Raw genomic sequence first — 22,686 nt, forward strand, 5'->3', positions numbered from 1 at the left:
AATCATAATTACCTAACTAAATACATTTTTCTTAAAAAACATAATTCTATTTCGAAATATTTTTTAAAAGATAATTTTCCAACCAGTTTTCAAAAAGTTTCTGCACTTCTATCTTCATGTTAGTCCAAGCCAGAGTCTTTAATATTCTTGGTAGACTACAGTGTTTGCTTATTTGAAGGTAACAATAATTTTGACTTGACACCAGTCAAAATTGCTGGGTACATCTGTTTTCAGATCTACACTTCTTAATTTCCTGAATAAAAATTTAAATTCAGACGTTGAGACTAAAAATCACCGCGTTTTTCTATTAACTCAATAATTTATACAAATTAATTATTTAAAACTTATATTTATAGTTTGGTTTGGGCATTTTTTCTCAAAATTTTCATGCTTCGTGGTCGAATGCCAATTCCCTTCCCGTTCCCTTCGGTCAAAACGGCGAGAGGGCACGGGCAGGAGCCCTGCGGAACACCGCAGACGTGTCACAACCGAAACACCTTTCGTGCCGCGGCGAACAATTAACGTATAACAAAATGGACGTTTCAAAAACAGAATATTATGACGGCTTTGCGTGCCAAAATTACAGTTCGCGCGGCCGGAGCGTTGCGAAATCGGTGAGAACCGCGCGCGTCTTAGGCAATTTTTCGCGGCAATTATGCTGTGCCTCCCCGTACCCTCCTGACCAGTGAAATATGTGGCAATTGGTTTAGTCTTTTAGCGCCTCCTTTAATTAGATATACAGGGCTTCATATAGAATGCGCGTGAAATAGCAGGCATTCAGAAAGTGTTATTTTTTAAAATTATCTTAGTATTTAATAGGTTGTTCATAGGTAGCCAAAAGTATTTCTGGATTCGGCCATCAAAATAGCTGAAAGTTTTAATAAGGCTTATCTTAATGTGATTTAAATATTGTTTGCCAAATTGTAACCTAGTCTAGTCTCGAATTGTTTAAAAGTTTAAATATAATCTACCAGTAGGGTGTAAGGGTGACAGGTCTGCATGCAATTTAGCTGTCTATAAAAAGTTTTCAGTCTTTTCTTTCAAGTTTTTTGCTTCTAATCATGTTCGTCCCCTTCGTCAAAATTTTTCCCAATGTGCTGTCCCACGTTTCTCTGGGATTTCCTCTTTTCCGTTTTCCCTGAATTTTACCCTGCCAAACTCCCTTGTCCCTTCTGGTTATTCCTTTCACTCTCCTCGAGTATTTCATCTCCAAATTTGCTCTTGTAATATTATTAAATAAACCATATTTTATTTAATAATTATATAATTTTCAAAAATAAATTTTAATCGAATAAGAAGTTTAAATATAAATTGGTTACTTTAAACCTAGTGATAAATTTTACTATGGAAAGAATGCACTTTAACACATGTAACACCAAATCCAACTATAACTTTTAATGACACTCTTATTCGACCTTTCTCAAATATCAGTTCGACCCGTTAAGTCCGCAATCATTATTCGTTCAAGGTGTACGTCATAATCCCCAAATCAATTCCACGTCGAGTGTTTCGACATTTATTATGGCCGCAATTGTCAATGTAATTTGTAAATTTACGCTGGAGGTTCGCGTCTTACGAGCGCGTCGGTATCTCTGCTCGTGTGGCTCCGTAAGGCGTGGAAAAAGAGGTCATAATATGCCGAATATTTCGAGTCGTTTCCCATAAGTACTCCGATCAATAAAATGTAATATAAAAAAGATTTTTGAAAACATGGATCAATAATTTTTTTTTTATAGAAAAGCTTCATTACATTAGTCTGGTTTACAAAAAGTCATACGCAAATCCTACTTTGGCAATTGTCTATATTTTCGATATAGTACCGTGTTTCGTTTCTCAGAAAATACGTACGTATTTCCCCGTTTGGTGTTAAATTACTTTTAATGCGTTTAAAATGGGAAAAATGCTTAGCTATCGATTTTGCAATCGGCCATTTCAACTTTCTGATATCATATTTAATGCCTTTACGTTTTTGTGCATTAAAATATTTTGATACGTTTGACATGTACTTCCTTAATCATCGACTTAATCACATTTCATCGCATCATCCTAAAATTATGCAAGTTGTTAAAACGAATACTTATTTTTTAAATTTACTTTATGATCTTAAATCTACCCTAAACATGAAAAACCAAGTTACAGACGTAATCAAAAATAGCACTAACGCAAAAAAATCTAAATTAACAATAATTTATAACTCTTAACACAGACCTGGAGATACTATTAAGAAAGCTTGATGTGAGATCCTTCCATCTACTACACTTATTCAAAGTGCTGCTCCATGCAGTTGAATTTGCATTTCCTGACTAATTTTAAGTGGTACTTCTTCCAATAACCCATAAATATTATCACTTGAAAAATTAGTACCTACTAGTTTTAACATGATGATCTTTAGGAAGTATTAATGATGTCTTTAAAAGCGAACGGGATATTACTTAATAGAAAAAAATAAATAAACTTTTATCCCTGTAGCCCCGCTACTGATCGACATCGGACTCATCTTTATATGAACATTTTCCCATTTTAGTTTGTGCCTGAAAACCTGTACATTTTTTTAAATTTCAAACGAATGATTTTTTCTACAAAATTGAGGACGGTGCTTCATTTTCAATTTCTTTGCACCGAGTGTGCGTCAGGCCTTGTAAAAATTACAGACATTAACTCGCATACACATAGCGAAAGGCCTCGGGACTATTTTCCTTGGCGAAAATTACCCGCATTTGCGGGAAAATGCCGCTAAACGCGCGTAGATAATTTAATAACCGTTTTGTTCGATCACCGAGGCGCGTAATTCGATGGAGAATACGGTTCCGAGCATTGAAAACGAAACCGATCCCACTCCTGACCTCTCGAAAAATAAGTCGAACATCCGCGGTTCGTTGGGCAAGCTTTAACGACGTAATCGTCGAAAACAACGGAGCATCGGCGACCATTCTCACGCGAATTGGGTCGGTCAATCTTTCCTATATACTCCGGATAGACCTACGAGACTTAAGCTCATTTGCCGCCTAGAGTTTATTATACTAGCACATTCCACATCTAATTATCTCAACTATCTCGTCACTCGCCGGGGTAAAAATTTTAAAAAGCTGTAAATTATTCCCACTCCCTTCTGAATTTCGAGTTCAAATGTCAACTAAATTAAATTTTAATTTAATAAGCGAACGAAACACCGTAAAGGTCAATTAACGAGTATTTGTTTTCATATTGCTCGTATATATTGCGCAAAGAGCGACTATAGAGGACGCTGAATCTTCTTCGACGTCAAAAATAACAAGAATTGCGAAATATATCCGATAAAATGGTAGGTGTCTATTGTGTACACTATCGCCGAACTTTGAAAATTGAGACTTAATCAAAATTATAGTTGTTTCCTTGTTAATTAAATACTGTACTTATCGTAGCAGTGTATCAAATAAGATTATTGCGTTATAGGTAAACATCTATTTATATAGCTTCCTAATAGTAATTGCTTCGTATATATTGACTTAAAAGAAAACTTTTAAAGTCTTAATAGACGAAAATATTTTTAAATTTCAGTGTTAATCAGTTATATTAAAATCATCGTCATAATAGCTTATTGGCTGCAAAATATAACAAAAACTTAAAGATGAAATATTATATTTTTATATATACAGGATGATTGCGTTGCCCAAAATTGTGGATTTCGGAATAGTCGCAAGGAAGATGATAAAAAAAAACAATCCAGTACTACAAACTATTTTTAAATATCTTAGCAGAGTTGGAAAAATGGTAAACAATTAAGGGCCATTAATGTTAGGCAATTAACAGAATACATTTTTTTATTATTTATTATTATTCTAACTCTGATTATTATTATTATCAATAAGCAATGCAAAATAAAAAAAATCTTAGAAGCTTAATTAAATTATCACTTAATTTTGTATTTGTCTATTTATATATGTGTACTCCTGCAGACATCAGCATGTACTGTACGTTCAATTTGTCTTGATACCATTTTAATTGGCTGTTCAACCCCTGGGATATTCCGTCTTGTTAACCAGTTAACTTTTCATCTATAAATATCGGACCCAAAATATGCCAATCTATGACACCACACCATACATTAATTGATTGGTACCGCTGGGTTTTTATTTCATGTGTTTGTCTAAAATTATTTATTATTTTTTATTGTTATTATTATTATCGCGTATTTTGTCCATTACAACCATTGGTTGTAGTGAACGCACTTTCATCAAACAAAACTGCATCCTGCTTTTATATATATATATATATATATATATATATATTATATATATATATATATATATATATATATATATATATATATATATATATATATATATATATATATATATATATATATATATATATATATATATATATATATATATATATATATATATATATATATATATATATATATATATATATATATATATATATATATATATATATATATATATATATATACACAAAACGGTAGTCGTGACCGGCTAGTTGAACAACAAATTTTAGTTAATTGGAGTATCGGTCCTGATGAGGGCTCAAATAAAAGGCTTTTGTGCTACACCAAGCTTTCGAAAATGTTTATTTTCTTCTTCAGGGGCTACAATATGAAAGCGGCTCTTAGTTATTTAATACTAAAGTCTTCTAGTTAAAGTACTTACTGCTACAGTGCCATTATAGGCCAACACCAAACCCATCCGGATAACAGAAAGAATCAAATACGACCGTTAATTATTATAACCGAGGGCAGCCATCTAGACGAAATTGTTATTACATTTTATTTAAACGAATTTTACTTCAAACGCAAAACGCAAATGATGGAAAGGTTTTATTCGTATGACTACCGCCAGCCGTCCAGTTTTTTTTCCTTTCTTTTTTTTTCCCCTTTTGTTACCTCCTTTTTGCTTACAAGGCACCTAATGTATAGAGGCTTGGGACTATTATCAGCAAACGCAATTCGATTGACGGTCGGTTGTAAAGTTAAGACATTAGAGTAGATCACACTGAGGCCATCAATGTCAGATCTTTTATTGACCGATTTCGGTTCCAAGAAGATCTCCACCATTTCCAAAGTTGCTCTTTTGTTGTAGTTGCTTTCTTTATGGAGAATTTTTGTTTCAACAAAGTTAACATCGTGATTCATTTGGTTAGAGTGTGTTGCTAATGAACAGGTGTTCTTATTGAGTCTGCAATCACTCTTGTGTGACGTAATTCTATCTTTAAGTACTCGCGATGTCTGTCCTATGTATACCTGATCACACTGATTACAGGGGATGCTATAAATTACTTCTGAATTCTTTTGTACCTCATCCTTATCTTTTAGTTTGCTAAAGACACTCCCCAATGTTTTTGTTTGTTTATATGCTATCTTAATATTTGTTTGTGCTCTCAGAATTTTTGTGAGTGTGGTCGTTAATTCTTTAATGTATGGCAATGAAAAATAAAAACATCTCTGATCGTCCATTTCTGGGCTATCTGAGTGGACGACAGTGTTCCGCGGGTTTGGAGCTCTTAGTGGGGTCGTGCTATATAACAATTTTTTAGTCAACCTACTTGGGTATGAGTTGTTAATCAGCATGTCGTAAAGCTTATTAAGATTTTTTTGTCTTAGTGATGGGTGAGAAATCCTCTCGATTCGTGTCTTTAATGCTATGACCAAATTTATTTTTGTTTTCGTTGTATGGTAAGAGTGGAAATTCATATATCTCCCCGAACTGGTCGGTTTTATGTACCAATCTAATATAATTTTGTTATCGTTGTTCCGGATCACTTTAGTGTCCAGGAATGGTACGCTTTTATCAATTTCCTCCTCTACTGTAAATTGTATGTGTGCATCATAGCTGTTAAACACTGTGAGAGTTTCCCTCACGCAACTTTCAGGTATGGAAGTAATTATATCATCCACATATTTTTTCAGAAATGGTAACTGAAACGACAGCTTATCTACGCACACCTCAAGTAGGTCATCCATAACGTATTGAGCTAATATTGGAGAAATGATGGCACCCATCGGTGTACCTAATTTTTGTTTGTAAAATTCATTGTTAAATCTAAAATACGTTGTATCAAAGACAAACTGAAGTATCTTTAGGAAACTAATTTGTGACAAATCAGTGTGGTTTCTAATTCTGTTCCAATGTTTTTTTATACTTTTTTCTACCAAATTATATGGAATATTACTAAATAAAGAGACGACATCCAAGCTCACAAGAACATACTCAAATGAATCACCTGTGTAATAATCATTATTCTTATTATATGCTTTGGTTAAAACCTGAGTCAACAATGAAGCCAGTTTACTGTTCGGAGCATTAATTGATGAAATTATCGGTCTTAAGGACAATTGGGGTTTATGTATTTTGGGTAAGCCGTAAAATTTAGGACAAGTTTGATTATATATATTTAAAGTTTTGGCTACCTCATTTGTTAATTGTTTTTGATCTTTTAATGATTTGACAAGTTTGTTAGCTTTTTGTTGGTAAGTAGATGTAGGATCGCATCTGAGACGCTCGTAATAGGTCCGATCCATCAGAATTTCGTTTGATTTTTGAATGTATGTATCTTTAGACATAATAACTGTCACATTCCCTTTATCGGCCCTAGAAACGACCAACTCAGCGTGATCCTTAAAAAAATTTTTTGTCTTTTTTAACAAAATGTCTATATAGCTACGCTTTGCCGGTTGTTTTAAAAAATTAGTCAATACATTAGTAAACTTAGCTCTTACAGTATTTTTTGCGTTCTCTGGTACAACTTTAATTATAGTTTCTACATCAGCAATTAAACGTTTGACTGAGATTTCATTGCATCTTGGTGGCACGGAAAATTTCGAACCTAAAGAGAGAAACCTCAAGACATCATCCGGGACCTCAACCTCTGAAATATTCTTAACCCAATTATCTTGTATTTTGATTGTTAAGTGATGCTGTTGCGACTTCAAGTTTTGAAATTTGTTTATGTTCTTTTTTTTGATGGTTTTGAATTTTTTATCACATGACCCTTGTTGTCTTTTACCAAATTCGTCAACAACATATATATATATATATATATATATATATATATATATATATATATATATATATATATATTCTCACGTATTGATTGATTCACGGATGGAAAAATGTGATGACACTATATTCAGGGATATCATCCGTTCGCTCGTTGAACTCCGACTGGAATCCTGCATCGGACTGGAATCCTGCAAATCCTGCATCCGACTGGAATCCTGCAGACGTTTCGCCAAAATCTCACTTGGCATCTTCAATGTTCGCGCTCCGAAGCGTTCGAAGTGTTTTCATATATTCATATATATATATATATATATATATATATATATATATATATATATATATATATATATATATATATATATATATATATATATATATATATATATATATATATATATATATATATATATATATATATATTCTTTCAAAACTGAGTGGGGTGATCCCTTGTCTCTTCATATACTCTACTAACAGAGGAAACTGGATGTGTGATATAGGCTTATATGTCAGAAAATTAATAGTGTTTTGTTTTATATGTCACTTGGAAAAAACTTTGTTTGTTTTTTCGGTTATCTTGATATCTCTAAAAACAAAAAAAGTTACAGCCAATTAAAATGTTATCAAGATAAAGTGAACGCACGGTACCTACAATACCAGAGAGAGTGATGCAGATATCTAAATTTATAAATTGATTTTAACAGAAATTATACATAACAAGTGACATTAAAAAAGCAATAACATTTCACAAAACTAGTAAAATTTCCCTTTGGCACTTAAAAGTTATACAGGATTTAACATATTACTAGCCACAATGTAATGCGTTCTTTTCATTCTTTTTTTCAGGACTTGTAATTGTTAGTTTTGGTTAATTTCAAATTTTTGCTTATTATATTTTTGTATTGTTTTATATTGTTTTTTTCGTTAGTTTTTTTTTTAGTTTCACAATAATTTGAGCCTGGCCAATACTGCAACATGATAATTCAGCCGTTTGCCCCCGAAACTACCTCTTTCGTCACGCGCCACTTCTGCAACCGCGTCTCGATTAATCACCTCGACATCCTTGTCTAATTTATTGCATTATGCACGTATAAATTTCAAAATTTTAAATACCGCTTACTAAACGAAGTATTTTTGTTCGCGGTTGATAAGTTCAAGGTGACGGAAGATCGAGAATCTTGCGGAGAAGATTAGAAGCATTGTGTCCGTTTTCTATTTTCTACAAGTCAGGCTGGCGCGTTTGATTTCGTACGTGCGTGGCGTTGAGAAATTTTTTACAAGTCCTCTGGAAAACAACTTCTGTTAAGAATTCTTATTTGAGCGACGAGGAAGGTGTGGACCAGATATACTTTCTTTCTGATATATTTCCTGAGTGTTGCCCGTTTGTGGCAGTGTTGAACAATCGTTTTTACCCAGGAATATTTATTAGAAAGTTTGATCAATGCAGATTTAAAAGAACTAACAGATTTTTCAGCACGCCATGGATTGATAATTAATCCAAGTAAAATCATCTATTATACTCTTTGGAAAGGATAGGGACCGTTTGGTGTCTGAACTTAACATAAAAGTGAGCGGTAGAGTTTTGCAGTTTACAAATTGCGCAAAAACTCTTGGCCTAAGAATTAACGCAGATTTTTGTGTTAGAGAGCAAGTTGGCTATTATTTACAAAAGGGATACGTCTCCTTAAAGTTGCTCTATCCGCAGCGACATTTATTGTCTGAGGCTCAAAAGATTAAATTAACGGATTCTCTACTGTTAAGTTACTTTAACTATTCTGACATGTTATAGGACTCATCCTAGATAAAACTGACACATATAGTATTGAAAGAGTACAAAAAAACTGTTTGCGGTTAATTTATAGTATAAGAAAATATGATCCATGAAACTTGGAAGAATTTTAATTTCTTTCATCTCCTTTTTTGGTATTTATTGTATTTTATTGTATTGTAAATTGAACATTGCAGAATAAATGTATTGTTAACAGGCTGGGCATACTATTTTCCGTCTTCCTCCATATCATTGCATGTTTAACTGCATAGAGCATTTGTGGAACCATGTAAAATCAAAAAGGTCAGAACAAAATGTTATTCTTATTCTAAATTTCAGTGCTATAAAAATAAATAAAAAGTGTGATTAACAACATACCAATTCAGAGTTGGAAAAAGTCAGTACAGCACATTATAATAGCACTTTATATGACCAATTACAGGAAATGTTAAATATAAATCATTTAATATATATACCAGGGGACGTAAAAACTAATCTTAAATCTACTAATCTTATAACTAAAAAAAAAGAAGGAAAGAAAAGTAAGACTTCTCGGCCAATCGAAATTGCCGCAGTATCGCCTGGAGACCACCTTAATATAAATCGCAGTGCGATGATAGTTGGTTGAAAATAACATACATATTGTATTGTAAGTTTTGAAAATGGATATTGGACATGGGCAACTGCGGTAATTGTTCCAGAAGAAACGGACAATCCACTCTGTAACGAACTAACTTATAGAAAAATGAAACAGATTGCAAATATCTACGCAAGCTCATAGACAGTACAGCGAATCTTCTCAGCAGAAGATCATGATCAACTCCCCTCTCAGGATAGGAACCGTCCTCCCTGAACATACTTCATTAACCTTCTTCGCACACTCTCAATGCACTGAGTGTTGCAGTTATATATTGGTGACCATACCAGCGAGCCATAGCCAAGCTCGGACCTAACGTAACAGTTAAATAACAATTTAATCCTAAAATCCTTAAATTTGCATTGCACTGGAAAGCATTTTACTAATGTCAGGTACAAAAGAGGACGTCTGGTCAAATAAAATCCCCAGATCCAGTGGCATGTCTAGTCAGGATAGTACCATACATATTATAATTAAAAACTATAGGAGTTTTTGCACGGTGGTAAGACTTGCTGATTTTAAGATGCAATTTCTTTGTAGTACACCACTGACTGACAATATTGATGTTGTCTTGGAGAGACATGCACTCCGTGACGGTTTAAACGTATTCATATAGTTTTAGGTCATCCGCATATGTAACCTTGTTGCAGATGATCAAAGATATGAGATGATCTATAAATATATTGAACAGAAGTGGTCCAAGATTAGAACCTTGAGGCACACCAGAAGTTGGAACAAAACAACTGATCTAAACCCCTCAATCTCAACGAACCGTGGACGGTTCACCAGATAGGACCACAACACTGTAATAAGCTAGTCGGAAAAACCAAATTTTGGAGATGCTTTTTGAATCAGTAAATGATGATCTATCTGGTCAAAAGCTCTCTGGAAGTCAGTGTATATAAGGTCAACTTGACCTTGCTTGTTCAGAGAGTCATAGACATACGAAGACAGGGAGCATAAGTTGGTGATACTTGATCTCTCCACTACTCCATGTTGATGCGTAGATAGTTTATTTCTAATTTGAGCAAAAATAAATTTATTTAATATAATTTCGATCGAAATAGGTCGGTAGTTTTCACCTACAGAAGGATCACCTTTTTTGAAGAATAGGATAAATTTGTTTATGAAAATTGAGGACTTACATTAATATACAAAAAAACATAAGTCTCATTATAATGAATCTCAACGACGACTCTAACAGTGAAACAGAATTAGATTTAGACATTTAGAAGCAAAATGTAATTATGTAGCCTAGCTGGGATATTATTGAATTTATTTAATGTCATTGTTTTTTTTTTAGTGCAACTTAATAAGATTATACTCACCTAAATAGACAAAAAATATATATTATTACCAAAACCTTTGCGAGTCCGTCCCTAATGTTCTGTCTTTTAATACCTACCGGCTTAATTGCCGTCGGCAGGTAACTTCCATAATTGCTGGCAAAAGTCAGCACGAATGAAGATTGAGACACACTGTAACTTCTAGCGCGGATAAGCAAATGGGATTTTTACATTTTTTTTTAACGGGGAAGAAGTATTAGAAATAATAACAACACAATTTCCAGCAAATGTTCTTCTAAGAAAATATATAAATTATAATATAAATTAAGATGGCCTATCAGGTCGGCGTTGAAATAAAGAGCGCTACCGATATCAGCAGGGTAGTTGAGAGTTTATTTGGTCGTATATTTTGATTATTACCTATTTTAACATCTATCTATCAGTTTAGAGTAGGAAGTAAACAAAATTATTTTATGTAATGCAAAATTACCCATACGAACATGACGAAACGTTGGTTTCCAGGCTCCCCGCGCAGATATAATCGAAAATTGATAAATTACGACTTTGAGACGCCGCCGGCCATGTTGGTGATGCGAAAGCGCACAAAGGTCACTTATAGCAACGCCCCTATAGGTTCAAGTTAATTGTAAAAAAGGCATGAAATAGAAAGCTTTAGAGAGCCAGCGAATACGCTTTTGGGTAGGCTTTTTTCGCCATGCTCAAATCCACAATCTCTGACGCGTCTTCGACCTGTATACGCTTTGAATAACCTTAGGTTTTATACGTCTTATAAAACTGGTTTGCAATAAATAATAGAACTAATAATAAAGATGTTCTAACGCGGTTTCTGAATTACAAATTCATATCTGCTTCGAAACGGACAATTTTTCAGCCTTGTACAGGATGTGATACTAAAGCAGTCCTGAGTGACGTGGGGTACACGCATCTACACAAGAACGGTCCTAAGATAGGAAGGGAACAACTGAATAAATAAAATTGATTAGTAAACAACCCACGACTCATAATTGCCTGAGCAACCATCTCAATATTTTTTTTTTACTTTGTTAACGGTATAGACTCGTCAGTAGAGTTATTTCGGAAAAGATGACCCTTCCCAATGTCTCCCTCCATTCATATCCGCTATATATTGTCCTGCAAGCATGAAAAATATCCCAGGAATATAATGATTGTAATCTTTGTTCTATGCTTCTTTGAGATTATGATTGTTTTGTGTAATTTTTGAAATAGGCTTGAAGAAGAAAAAAACTGAAGGAAAGAAAGGACGACTCTTCCGAATTTGTTCTAAAAATATTTTTCTAAATTTTATTTTCGCTTTTCGTAGCAGAGCATCGCCATTTCAAGTTTTTTTTAGAAATGATAATAATATTATCTCCACTTTCAGCCATTAATTAATATCTAGGCTGGATGTATAAAAGTAACTATCATTTTTATTAAGGAAATGTAAAGTAAAATTAGGCCTCGTAAACGTACGTACGTAAAAGCGAAAACGATCATTTAACTAGCGGCTTAATTGATTTAATTGAATATAACAGTTAATATGACGTCTACGGCTGTAATCGAAAGTATCTGCCACGACAATAATCTATCCACCTAATATAATAAAATGCTTTTGGCTGCTCCCTTCTGGAAAATACACAGCTTCGGACATTTCCGGGATTTTATCGAGCGGGTTTGGAAGCAATCGGATGTTTTCGGAGATTTTACCGCACGGCTTGAATTTTGAAGTTTTTCAATTCAAATGATCATACCAGTTAATGTATTCGTGTCGTAGAAAAAGTATAGTACGCTACACGTTTGGTAAACATAATAATAAACTATTTTATAATGATTTGATTATGCCCCAAGAATATTAGCTATGTCTGAATAAATATACAGGTGGACACTAGAAGTAATTTTTGTTGTTAATGTTATAGCAGAAACTATTTAAAAAAAAACTTTTGCTTTCCAAAATAAAGCTCGCTAAAAATGGACTTCTGGACGGGGGAGGGGGCATGGGAATTGCGCCTTTTATTTTCTATTTGCGCTTTTAATTGCCGTCCGGCTTGACCAGTGAAAGTCGAACTCGTAAAGATGCGCTGACCACTAATTAGTTTGCATCTCGCATCCTGGACGGTTATTTAACAACAGAAATAAACGTTGTTAGAAAAGGCCGTTCCTCGAAGGTCCAGTTTTGAAAAGCATCTCAGGGTCGCGTTTAGAAAACAATCGCGTGTGCGGGACGTGCCGCAACTGGACCGCACTCTCGAAGACGAACGAAAACGGATTTGTTCCGTGACGTAACGCGGTGACGCAATCAATATTGATCGTTCCGTCGCCCGACAATGAACGGAGTAGGCGTGACAGTTAAAAATTAATCGTAAAATAAATGTCATTCGGCGTTATAACCTGTCGGCGGTGACATTTGGACGCGTGAGGCGCCGGTTGAGGCGAACGCGGTTGACAATTAAACAATCGCGGCGTGCCATGGAAATTAATTGCCGCTTTCGTTGGGGAATTTCGATCGGTTCGTTTTGATTGATCGATCGGCGTCACGTTTGCGAATTTCATTAGAAGAGCATGCAGTTCGTTTAAACTAAATTTTCAAGGAAAACAGTTGCTTTATTGATTTAAAAATCGTTTTTAATAAAGACAAAATAGACAAAAATAATGCAAAACTTATGCAAAATTCGCATAAAGCTGAAAATTGGTAGAGACGTTAAATGTACCATTATACATGAAATGTCAAAAATCCCTTTCGATTAAGGTTATTTCCATTTTTTTCGAAAACGGTAAGTTTTATCGTGAAAATATGTCAGACAAAAAATATAGATCATATAGTTCTCTACAAAAATTGATCAGGCACTTTTTTCTACCGACTGACGATTCGTGAGATTTCCCCAGTAGGTATACTCCACGATCTTTTGTAATGAGGAAAATTTGATCAGATCGTAGCGTATTGATCGAAATTGTGGTAATTTTGATAATTTTCAAAGTGAAATAGGCTGTTTTCTTCTAAATGTTGTTGCAATAGATAATTGTCTACTTCTACATCAATAATTACTCCTTCATCTTCATTTCATTTTTCTCGCAGAATGTCTGTCCGCTGTCCTTAGAAAAGGAATGCATCAATTGTCTTTTTTGAATAATAAATAATTTCTTCTGTTGTACTTAATTCAATATTGGAGCAAGTCTGGCCCTGACATTTAATGCATACTGGCGAACAAAATAAGCCCACTCCCAGGCTCCAAATAATTATCTGTTGATTTCCAACCCCATTCTTCTGGGTTCAGCTCATTGCCTAGCCACACTTGAACTTGATAATACAGACGATACAAATGCTGCAGACGCAGATTTTACAAACTTCAAATATCTATGTTTATCTATGCAATCATTGAGCATTTTTTCTAATGAACTAGGTGCATAAGTACTTCTTTTCCATAATATAATCAAGTGATCCAAAAAATGACATAAGTAAATGAAAACCTCCAAGTCTTACTATGATTTTTGATAATTCAGGTCCTTCAGGCGCTGCGGATACAATTTCTCGAGCTTTTGCGTTTAAAGGTTGATCAAAAGTAATCTTCAAAATCACACTTCTAAAGCAGTAAAAGGTATTGTAGTTACTCGCTGCTTGACGATTAATTACCGGTTAAATGTTCAATATAACCATTCCAACCAGGCAATAATAGATTTTTCCATTTTCCATATAACCATAATCCGTTTTTGGATAAATAATAATTTTGATGTGAAGCGTCCAAAGTATGTATGTACATTTATATCAGCATTATCTGCAACATACTGAATAAATGCAATAAAGATATTGTGGACACAGCAATTATCTTTAAACTTATCGATCACTTAATTATATCGTCAATTTCATACTTCATGGTAGTTTTCTGGGCTACTCTACTTCAAAAGGACAAGGCTAGTTCAACATCTTCAGAATGCCTCATACAACATTCGTAAATCACAGTTTTTCGTCTTAATTAAAAAAGTACCATCTCTCCAACGTAAGACAACAACTTCATTCAAACAAAAGCTTAAACAATACGTTTATCATAATAGAGACCGACCATAAAGCTAGTAGCTACCAAATTGTATATTTGTATGTGCTAATATGTTAATTTAATTTTTCTTATCTCTTTCTTTTTTGAATTCACAGTTACATATTTTCTAATATATCTCTTTCGAAATCGAATAAAGGCCCTTTATTATTATTATCATAAAACAGAAAAATTCTATAAGTATTATGTATTATGTATTATTTCTGGAATATTGCTCACCTGCAAATTACTAAGAAGGAAATAAAACACTGTCTATGCGAATGAGGTAAAAATTGTAATAACTTTATGAAAAACCAAGTTATTTAAGGGGGATGTTCTTTTTTTATTTATGCTATAGTCTGTTTCCTCCGAACGTAGAGTAATAAGATCTTCCGTAGGTATTGAGTACCACTTGACCTATTGTCAATCGTGATTAGTATTCGTAAGGATTGAAATCCCTCAAAAAGTAAAAAAAAGAATATGCTACAAAACCCGCGACCATAAATGTCGTTACAAAATCGATATCATGTGTGTGATAGGAAATTTAAATTGATTTAGAGTCAAACATTTTGTATTTAACATTAGACATTTTGGTTTTTGCAAAACTTTGTGGGTAATCTTAACTAATATTTTTTTATAGATAAAACACTGGTATCTGCTGTTAATCTATTGTGTTGATATAAGTAATAACGATATTAGTAAAGTGATGAGTGACCCTAGAGAACTGGTGAAGAGTTGTCCATCATGTCATAAAAAAAAAGGTAAAATGTGAAATCTTACGGATAATTTAGGATCGAAAGATGGATCAAGAGGACAAGGTAGCGTCACAGATGGGAGGAAGAATATAACTTTTATTCATCTGTGATAAATTTGAGTTGATTACGCATATTATTCCGTAAATTAAACATAATGTCGGGCCAAATTTTCACACCCAGTGGCAGGCTTTACTAAGGGTTATATCAAATAAGGGAAAATTCTGCTATTGTATATATTTAATTTAACAAAAAATTAATTTTCCATCCATCCATATCCATCTATTTATCCTTGTCTAACATAACCACAGAACCACAACATTTTTAACGATCAACTGGGGAACAATGTGAACTAGGAATACCTCGAAGTTTGTGAAATTACAATTTTAATATATATATAATTAATTCCTGAAAATACCACCATAAAAACCCTAAATATTTCCATGTTGTGACAGGTATAATTCAAATACTCGACATCGACGCAGCTTGCTAACATTGACTCAGAAGACGGTGGTGTTAACATTCTATGTCGGTAGAGAGAGATATAGCAAAATACGTAAGATATATATACATTTTTGAGTCGTCCGGTTGCCTTTTTGAGTGTATTTTTAATTTTTGTTAACGCACTACCAAATTCCTTGATGTATGTTGCTTATTTTATATAGGTTATATATACTTTGGATGACACCCAACAATTAACGTCTGATCTGGAAAGCATAGATAACTCGCTTGGAACAAATAGAATGTCACTAAATATATAAATATGTTCCTTATACCAGAAAGATAAATACGTTTTTGTTGTTGTTTTTTTTTATTAATTTCAATAATTACTGCAAAAAAGTCATTATGTTTTATCGTCGTCATCAACAGTAATTCATGGCGATAACCATCAGCGATACCGATACCAAGCTATGCATATTAACATACAGTCTGGATTCCTGTTATTTATGTTTTTTATTCCCTACAGCACCAAATTAAATTCAATTCAGTTACCTGCAGGTTATGGTAAACTATAAAAGCATGTGATCTCTTAACAATATGCTTCATATATATAACATCATTATTTATACAAAGAATATCAACATTTTTAATGTAGTTAAGTTTAATACTCTCCTTATTTTCTTTAATATCAGTTTTATTTTTTTTGTTATTAAATTATATTGTATTTGTCTTTTGTTACTATTTATCTCTCTGAATTTACAGGTAATTACCACATATTTTGTTACTCTACACCGTTTATCATATTTTTTGCTAGAAACGTTGTAAACAAGGACCCGATCACTCTATAAACGTAATCGCCTGTACTCAATTTACTTCAGAATGATAATGACGCTTTTACTGGGCGTCTGAGATATTTGGGTCGATAAATTTGCGGCAGGTAATTTCTTGGTCGCTATTGTTTCGATGGTATTATCAGAATTCCGATCGGCCGCTACGTGACGCAAGCACAGCTATACTTATACATTTTTCTATAAGCAATATGTAATCATGGGAAGCTTTCCGGGTCTCGGCTTCTAGTCCGGTAACAGCGCATAAATTATCTTGCGGATCGCGCCGCCTTATATACGAGCGCCCGTATATTGGCTTATCGGCAAATAATTCAACAAATTTTCGGTGTCGGTTTGGCAATCTCCGACAACAAAACAAATTTTCCTTCTTCTGGGAACCCGGCGTCTTTTGTTTTACGATTTCAATGGGCCACTTAAATGGAATGTTATGAGCAAACTGTCATAACCCACTTGCGTTATCAGATGCCGGGATCTCCTCGGGCGCATACGATGCAGCCGGTGTCCCGCAAGGATAAGTTCGCGGCCCCTTACTTAGCGAATTCGCGTCGATCTAGGCCTGTTTGTCATTTTTGAACGCCTAGCATCTTACCTAATATATTGCCTCTCTTTATTTCCTTACAACGGAGTAAAAGGAAAATGAAAGGATTTGCTAACCATTCAATCGTTCAATATAGAAAATTATCGTCAAGGTGTTTTTGAGGAATATTGTGCTGAAATCATAAAACATCTTCCTTCACCAGCGACAACTAGAAATTATCGACTGGTTAACCGCCAGAAATGTTGAATTTGGAGATAATTTGATAAAGAAGGAAGTATTAGTATAGCAAAGTTACTTAAACATCTTTGATGAATTGCGAAGTGGAAGATATGGCAGAAAAACGTAATGTAAATGTGCTGCTTGTGCTACTAATAACTACTACCAACGTTAGGGCGAATGTCGTGTCAAAGAAGAACAGATAACGATAAGAATATTATGATTTTTATAATTTAATTTGCGTATAATGTACGAGGTGTGTTCAGAAAGTAACGTGACTTTTGTAATTGGATGGGCCACGGGCATTTTTACGATATTGTTGTGCCTGACGATTAACAACATTCTTCTTCGTGTATTTTCGTCTTGTCTTCTACGATTTATAAACAACACTCTTTTTAAAGACTATAGATTATATTCGTGGTTTGATAGCACAACAAAACGGACATGAAATCTTGAGATTACCCCGTATCATTGTATATTTCACCCGATTGAGATGATTTGGTCTGGGTTTCAAAGTTCGTCACGAATAAATTTCGTGAAAATTCTGTAAATTTTGTTTAATCATGGAGTTCATGATTTCTCCAAAAATTCTCGAATTAAACGGTAATTTTAGTATAATACGAGCAAAAATATAGTGCATTTATTGCTTTGACGTTATATATGAATATGATGTAAAATGAATATTTGTAAAAGTGTTATATTTTATTATAATTATATTTAATATTTAATATTGAAATGTTGAAAATGGCATTTGGTGAATCTACCCTGAGCGACGGCAATAACTGATGAAACTGTTGAAGAAATGAAACAAACGGTGTTTCAAAAAATCGCCGAATCGTTATTACAGGTGGCTGAAGACGTCAGCATCTCTATTGCAGCACAATTGGTTCCGATACTGGTTAATTTTGAACAAAAGGACCGTACAAGGAGCATCGCTCAAGAGCTGTTAATTGACCTCAATGATGATCCTGATGTACCAAAATACATCTGGCGAAGAATGGTTATGACGTGGAAACCATAGTCCAGTCGTCCCCGTTTGCGAGAAGCTGCGAAGAGCTGAGAAGTTGATAAAACTTTACAGTCGCCTTACTTTTTGACCACACCTCGTATGTTTAATAAAAAATAGGGGTACTTAATAATAGTGACTTTAGATAATAATGTCCGGTTTGCATATAGCGATGATCCCGAAACAACATGCCGAAATGTGGTACCCGTTCTCGACCTCAGGCAATAGGAACGCGTTTGGTGCGTTTTCCCATTGTTTACCAACAAAACGCGACTGACATTACGATTGCGGGCGACCTTGCTATTTTAATTAATCAAAAGAGGATTTCCTAATTTTGCCGTACTCTCTAATTCCTTTTTCTTTCTGTTGCAGAACTTCGCCGACCATGGAGCGCTACCACATATTCAAGCTGGGTAAGTTAAGGAGAAACGTTAAAAGTTTTTTGGTTTTGTTTATATTTTATGGTTGGAATTGCTCAGCTTGAAATTGGTATAATTGAAGTTGAATCAAGGAAAACAAACGTTAGTGGAATATCTTAGGCTTTGAGTCAGCAAATGCAGATAAGTCTCCAGATAAATCCTATTTTGGTTGAATATGAAGAACAGATATCCATTTCACAAGGTTGAAATGACTAAAAATTTCCATTATCTCAATAACAAACTTGTTTAAGCACTTTGACACCTCCCTTTCTCTACATTAATTTTTTTTTCCTACAACAACCACTGTTTCCGAAATGAATTTGGTCTGCATCACTATTCAGAATTCTTGATTATGTAGCATAGTAAATTGTTATCATTGTCTCATTGAAAAATTTTCATCAGCAATTTTGTCTTAAGTATTGTGGTGAAGTTTGCATTTTCATTGAAATTCATTTATTTATTTTTTTAGTTGTGTATTACTTCAATAAAAGTGTATTTAGTTAACTACGAGCTAAAGAAGTTAATATACGTTTATTTTAAATAAATTAAAGCTCAAATTAAACATATCTATATCTATGCCGTTTCGAAAAACACAATTATTAATACATAAATCGCTCAAGCGACAACCTGATATGAATCAGAATTAAAGCTCAAGTAATTTATACAATAAGAAGAATCCACGAGGTTATTTACAGCTTTGTAAAGAAAAGCAACATCAAAATAGTTCTTCGAGTTTCAATTTATTATATTATTTATTTTTTATATTATATCTACCAGATATATGCCAAATGAAATTGAAGCAACAGCAAAATACCAAAAATTTCTACTAATAATTTTTAGTTGCTTCCGTATTACGTATAAAACAGAAAATATATACCTATTACTATACTCTTAAACACAGAAAAACACATTTTTTACGACAATTTTGATATTTTACATACAGCCACAAAGAGTAGAAAATTAAATTTATTGGAAACCATGGAGTTTTACAAAATGAGACATCCAGACGTTAAACAATACAAACTTTCAATTAGATTTAAATACCTCTCCTTTATTGAACCCAAATTCTCACAACAAGTTTTTAAGTATTACATTTGATAAAGACACGGTGTTGTCGAAACAATATTTTGAATCAGAATATACAGTATAATGGAGTTTTGTTGTGTAAACCAAAATACGTTCTTAATTCGGCCGAGAGTATTTTTTCATGCATGAACTGAAGCCATGGGCGCTCGTTAATGGTGGAAACGAAGATGGTATCGTCTGACGAGCTAATTCCAGCCGTTCCGCGCAACCTTGCGCAAATCTCCCTAAAATATTTCGGCCCCGAAACAATCGAAAGCTTTCGGCATCTTCGAACAGAACTATTCTGGTGTACTTCCTGTAATTATGATGAGCGATACCCCAGGAAACCGTTGCCCAAGTTCCCCTCCGCAGAAAAGAGCCGACGGTATACGCGGAGGATGTTTTTTTATGTTTTATTTTAAACCCTTCAAAGATTTGCCCACTTATGTCATAAAGTGGTTTTTATTTAGTTTGTGCCTGACGTATGTTTTTTATATCTTTAAGCTCATCGTTGGTTCTCAAAAATCTAAATTTTTGGAAATTCCGGTTCCGATCGAAGCTAAAAACTACATCAATGCCAATATCTAATATTTTTTTGCTTCATGAATGCTGAATAAATGATGTAGAATATTAACCACTTCCTTACTTCCCAAATATTGTTTAATTTGATTATTCTAGTCTAAATGTAAATACCGCTTGGTGAAACCAATATCACATCAGCAATAATAATATTAATGCTCATTGCTCATTTCATGTTGAAAATTGTTGACATTAAAGTTTCTAAAACAACGATCCCTTAGAATCATGGGTTCAATAGGCTTTTTAAAGTAATCCAGGATGCAATAAATTAATTTATGTTCAGAAATGTCATATGTCAAATCATTGTCAACCGTCGCATCTAATAATAAAATTTTTGAAATTTTAAGTAATTTTGAAACCCTTCATTTTTTGTTGTTACACTATTAAACTTATCAAGAATAATTTTAACTATGGAACTTTTTCCAACCAATGTTCGCGCTCTTCTACTATCGAATGTGACTCTAGCAAAGACATCGCAAGAAATTGCTCATTAATAAAAAAACTATTAGTTGCTGTAATTCTTGTGGGTTCGTTTATAACTAAATAAATAATAATAATAATAGTTTTTTTTCCGTGGGGAGATTACAATGTATTGTATAAAAGAAATAATCAAAAACAAGGAACCAATAGACGATTACGCACAAGAGGTACACCTCGTTAGTGGGCTAGTTCTTACAAATTTATTATCACAAATAATAAATAACAAATGGTATAATGCTTTGTTTTATATTCTTCTCATTTTCCAAAGCGCTTAGATCTCCCGCCAGATATTCCGGGCCCATTTACATTCGATTCTTTTGTCTGTCTCCGGCCAAATTTCCACTTAGTTTTGACACCACGCGTAGATTGTGTTTAAACGGCTTTCACCAACATGGCGGCGATAACATCGCCGATGACATTCGATTATTAGACAATTTCTCGCGCCGAGACGCCCCAAAAACCAGCCATCAAATACAGTTTAGCGAACCGTGACGTCGGAGAATACAAAGCGTTCCATTGTTCCTTTTTCTGGTTTGATTTATTTTCGGGCACCCCCGGGGGGGCACGCGGACATAATTTGACGGGGTTACGCGCGCAATCCGCTGACGTAATCGTCGCCATGTTGGCCAAATACGGAGGAGAAATTTCGATTGTTTTTGGAAGATGCGTCCTGGCGGCCGGCGAAATTCTTTCGCGGTTTTTGCGGGGGCGACATGTTGCCAAACCTCCACGGCGTCTACTTTATTAGATTAGCATCTCTTGTTAGAAAACGACGGACAGCGGCGTCGATCGGTATTATTTCCAGCGGGGTGCGTACTTAGCATAATTTTTACAATTAGGAAGCGATTTTGCACTGATAAAAAAGATTCCTTGATATGATGAAATTTGCCATTATGGTCGCTATGCATTTGAAATGGGCGAACTCAATGAATTTTTTGCTCAAATACAAAAAAACTTGGGCACAAATAATTGATTCATTAACCTATGGTTTTGTCACAATATCCAGTGACTTTGAGAAAATTGCTTTGACTCAAGATCATTAAAAATTGGTTTAAGGTTAGAACATTGAAAAAGCAAGACATTCTATTATTCTCTTAAAATATAATCAAATAGTTGGGTCAAAATCTATGCGCTCTTGGGGCAATTTCCCTAAGAAATTTTCCTAAAATCATTGTGCGTTCTTTGAAATTTAGTTAAAAATTAAAATTTAAGGAAGAAAATTCGGAACCTTTATTCAAACAAATTTTGAAAAAAATTTAGTTACATATATTTAAAAATAACACAGGTTTATTACCCAACACAAAGTTGTAAAATAAATACAATGGCATTGCCCACTACAATATTGATAAGATAATTAAAGGAGCGTTTTGGGCAATATACACCTACCTACCAAAATACATTTCGAAAGTGTGTCGAGATAAATTTCGAAATAAATCTGTAAATATTTAGGAATACAAACTTAATTTATTTTAATGAAATATACAAAGAAGCATACGACAAATGATGAGACTAACGCATTTAGTATAATTTTTATTATATTAATACTTTATTTTCCTTACTTTATTTCCTTTTTCAAGTAGATGAGTATTAAAAGAGTCTATGAGCCTTTGTAA

General features: G+C 33.8%; 1 protein-coding gene across 1 annotated transcript in view; it reads left to right on the forward strand.

The window, feature by feature from the left end:
* LOC132702475 (mucin-16-like) overlaps positions 1-22,686 on the forward strand; it is a 43,329-nt gene that overhangs the window by 14,836 nt on the left and 5,807 nt on the right. The window contains exon 2 of the mRNA XM_060671105.1: positions 18,903-18,943. Within this exon, the coding sequence (XP_060527088.1) occupies positions 18,903-18,943 (41 nt within the window). The remainder of the gene's footprint in view (positions 1-18,902; positions 18,944-22,686) is intronic.

This window comes from Cylas formicarius, unplaced genomic scaffold (genome assembly GCF_029955315.1).
Source record: "Cylas formicarius isolate icCylForm1 unplaced genomic scaffold, icCylForm1.1 PGA_scaffold_5__7_contigs__length_24384050, whole genome shotgun sequence".
Lineage (NCBI taxonomy): Eukaryota > Metazoa > Arthropoda > Insecta > Coleoptera > Brentidae > Cylas > Cylas formicarius.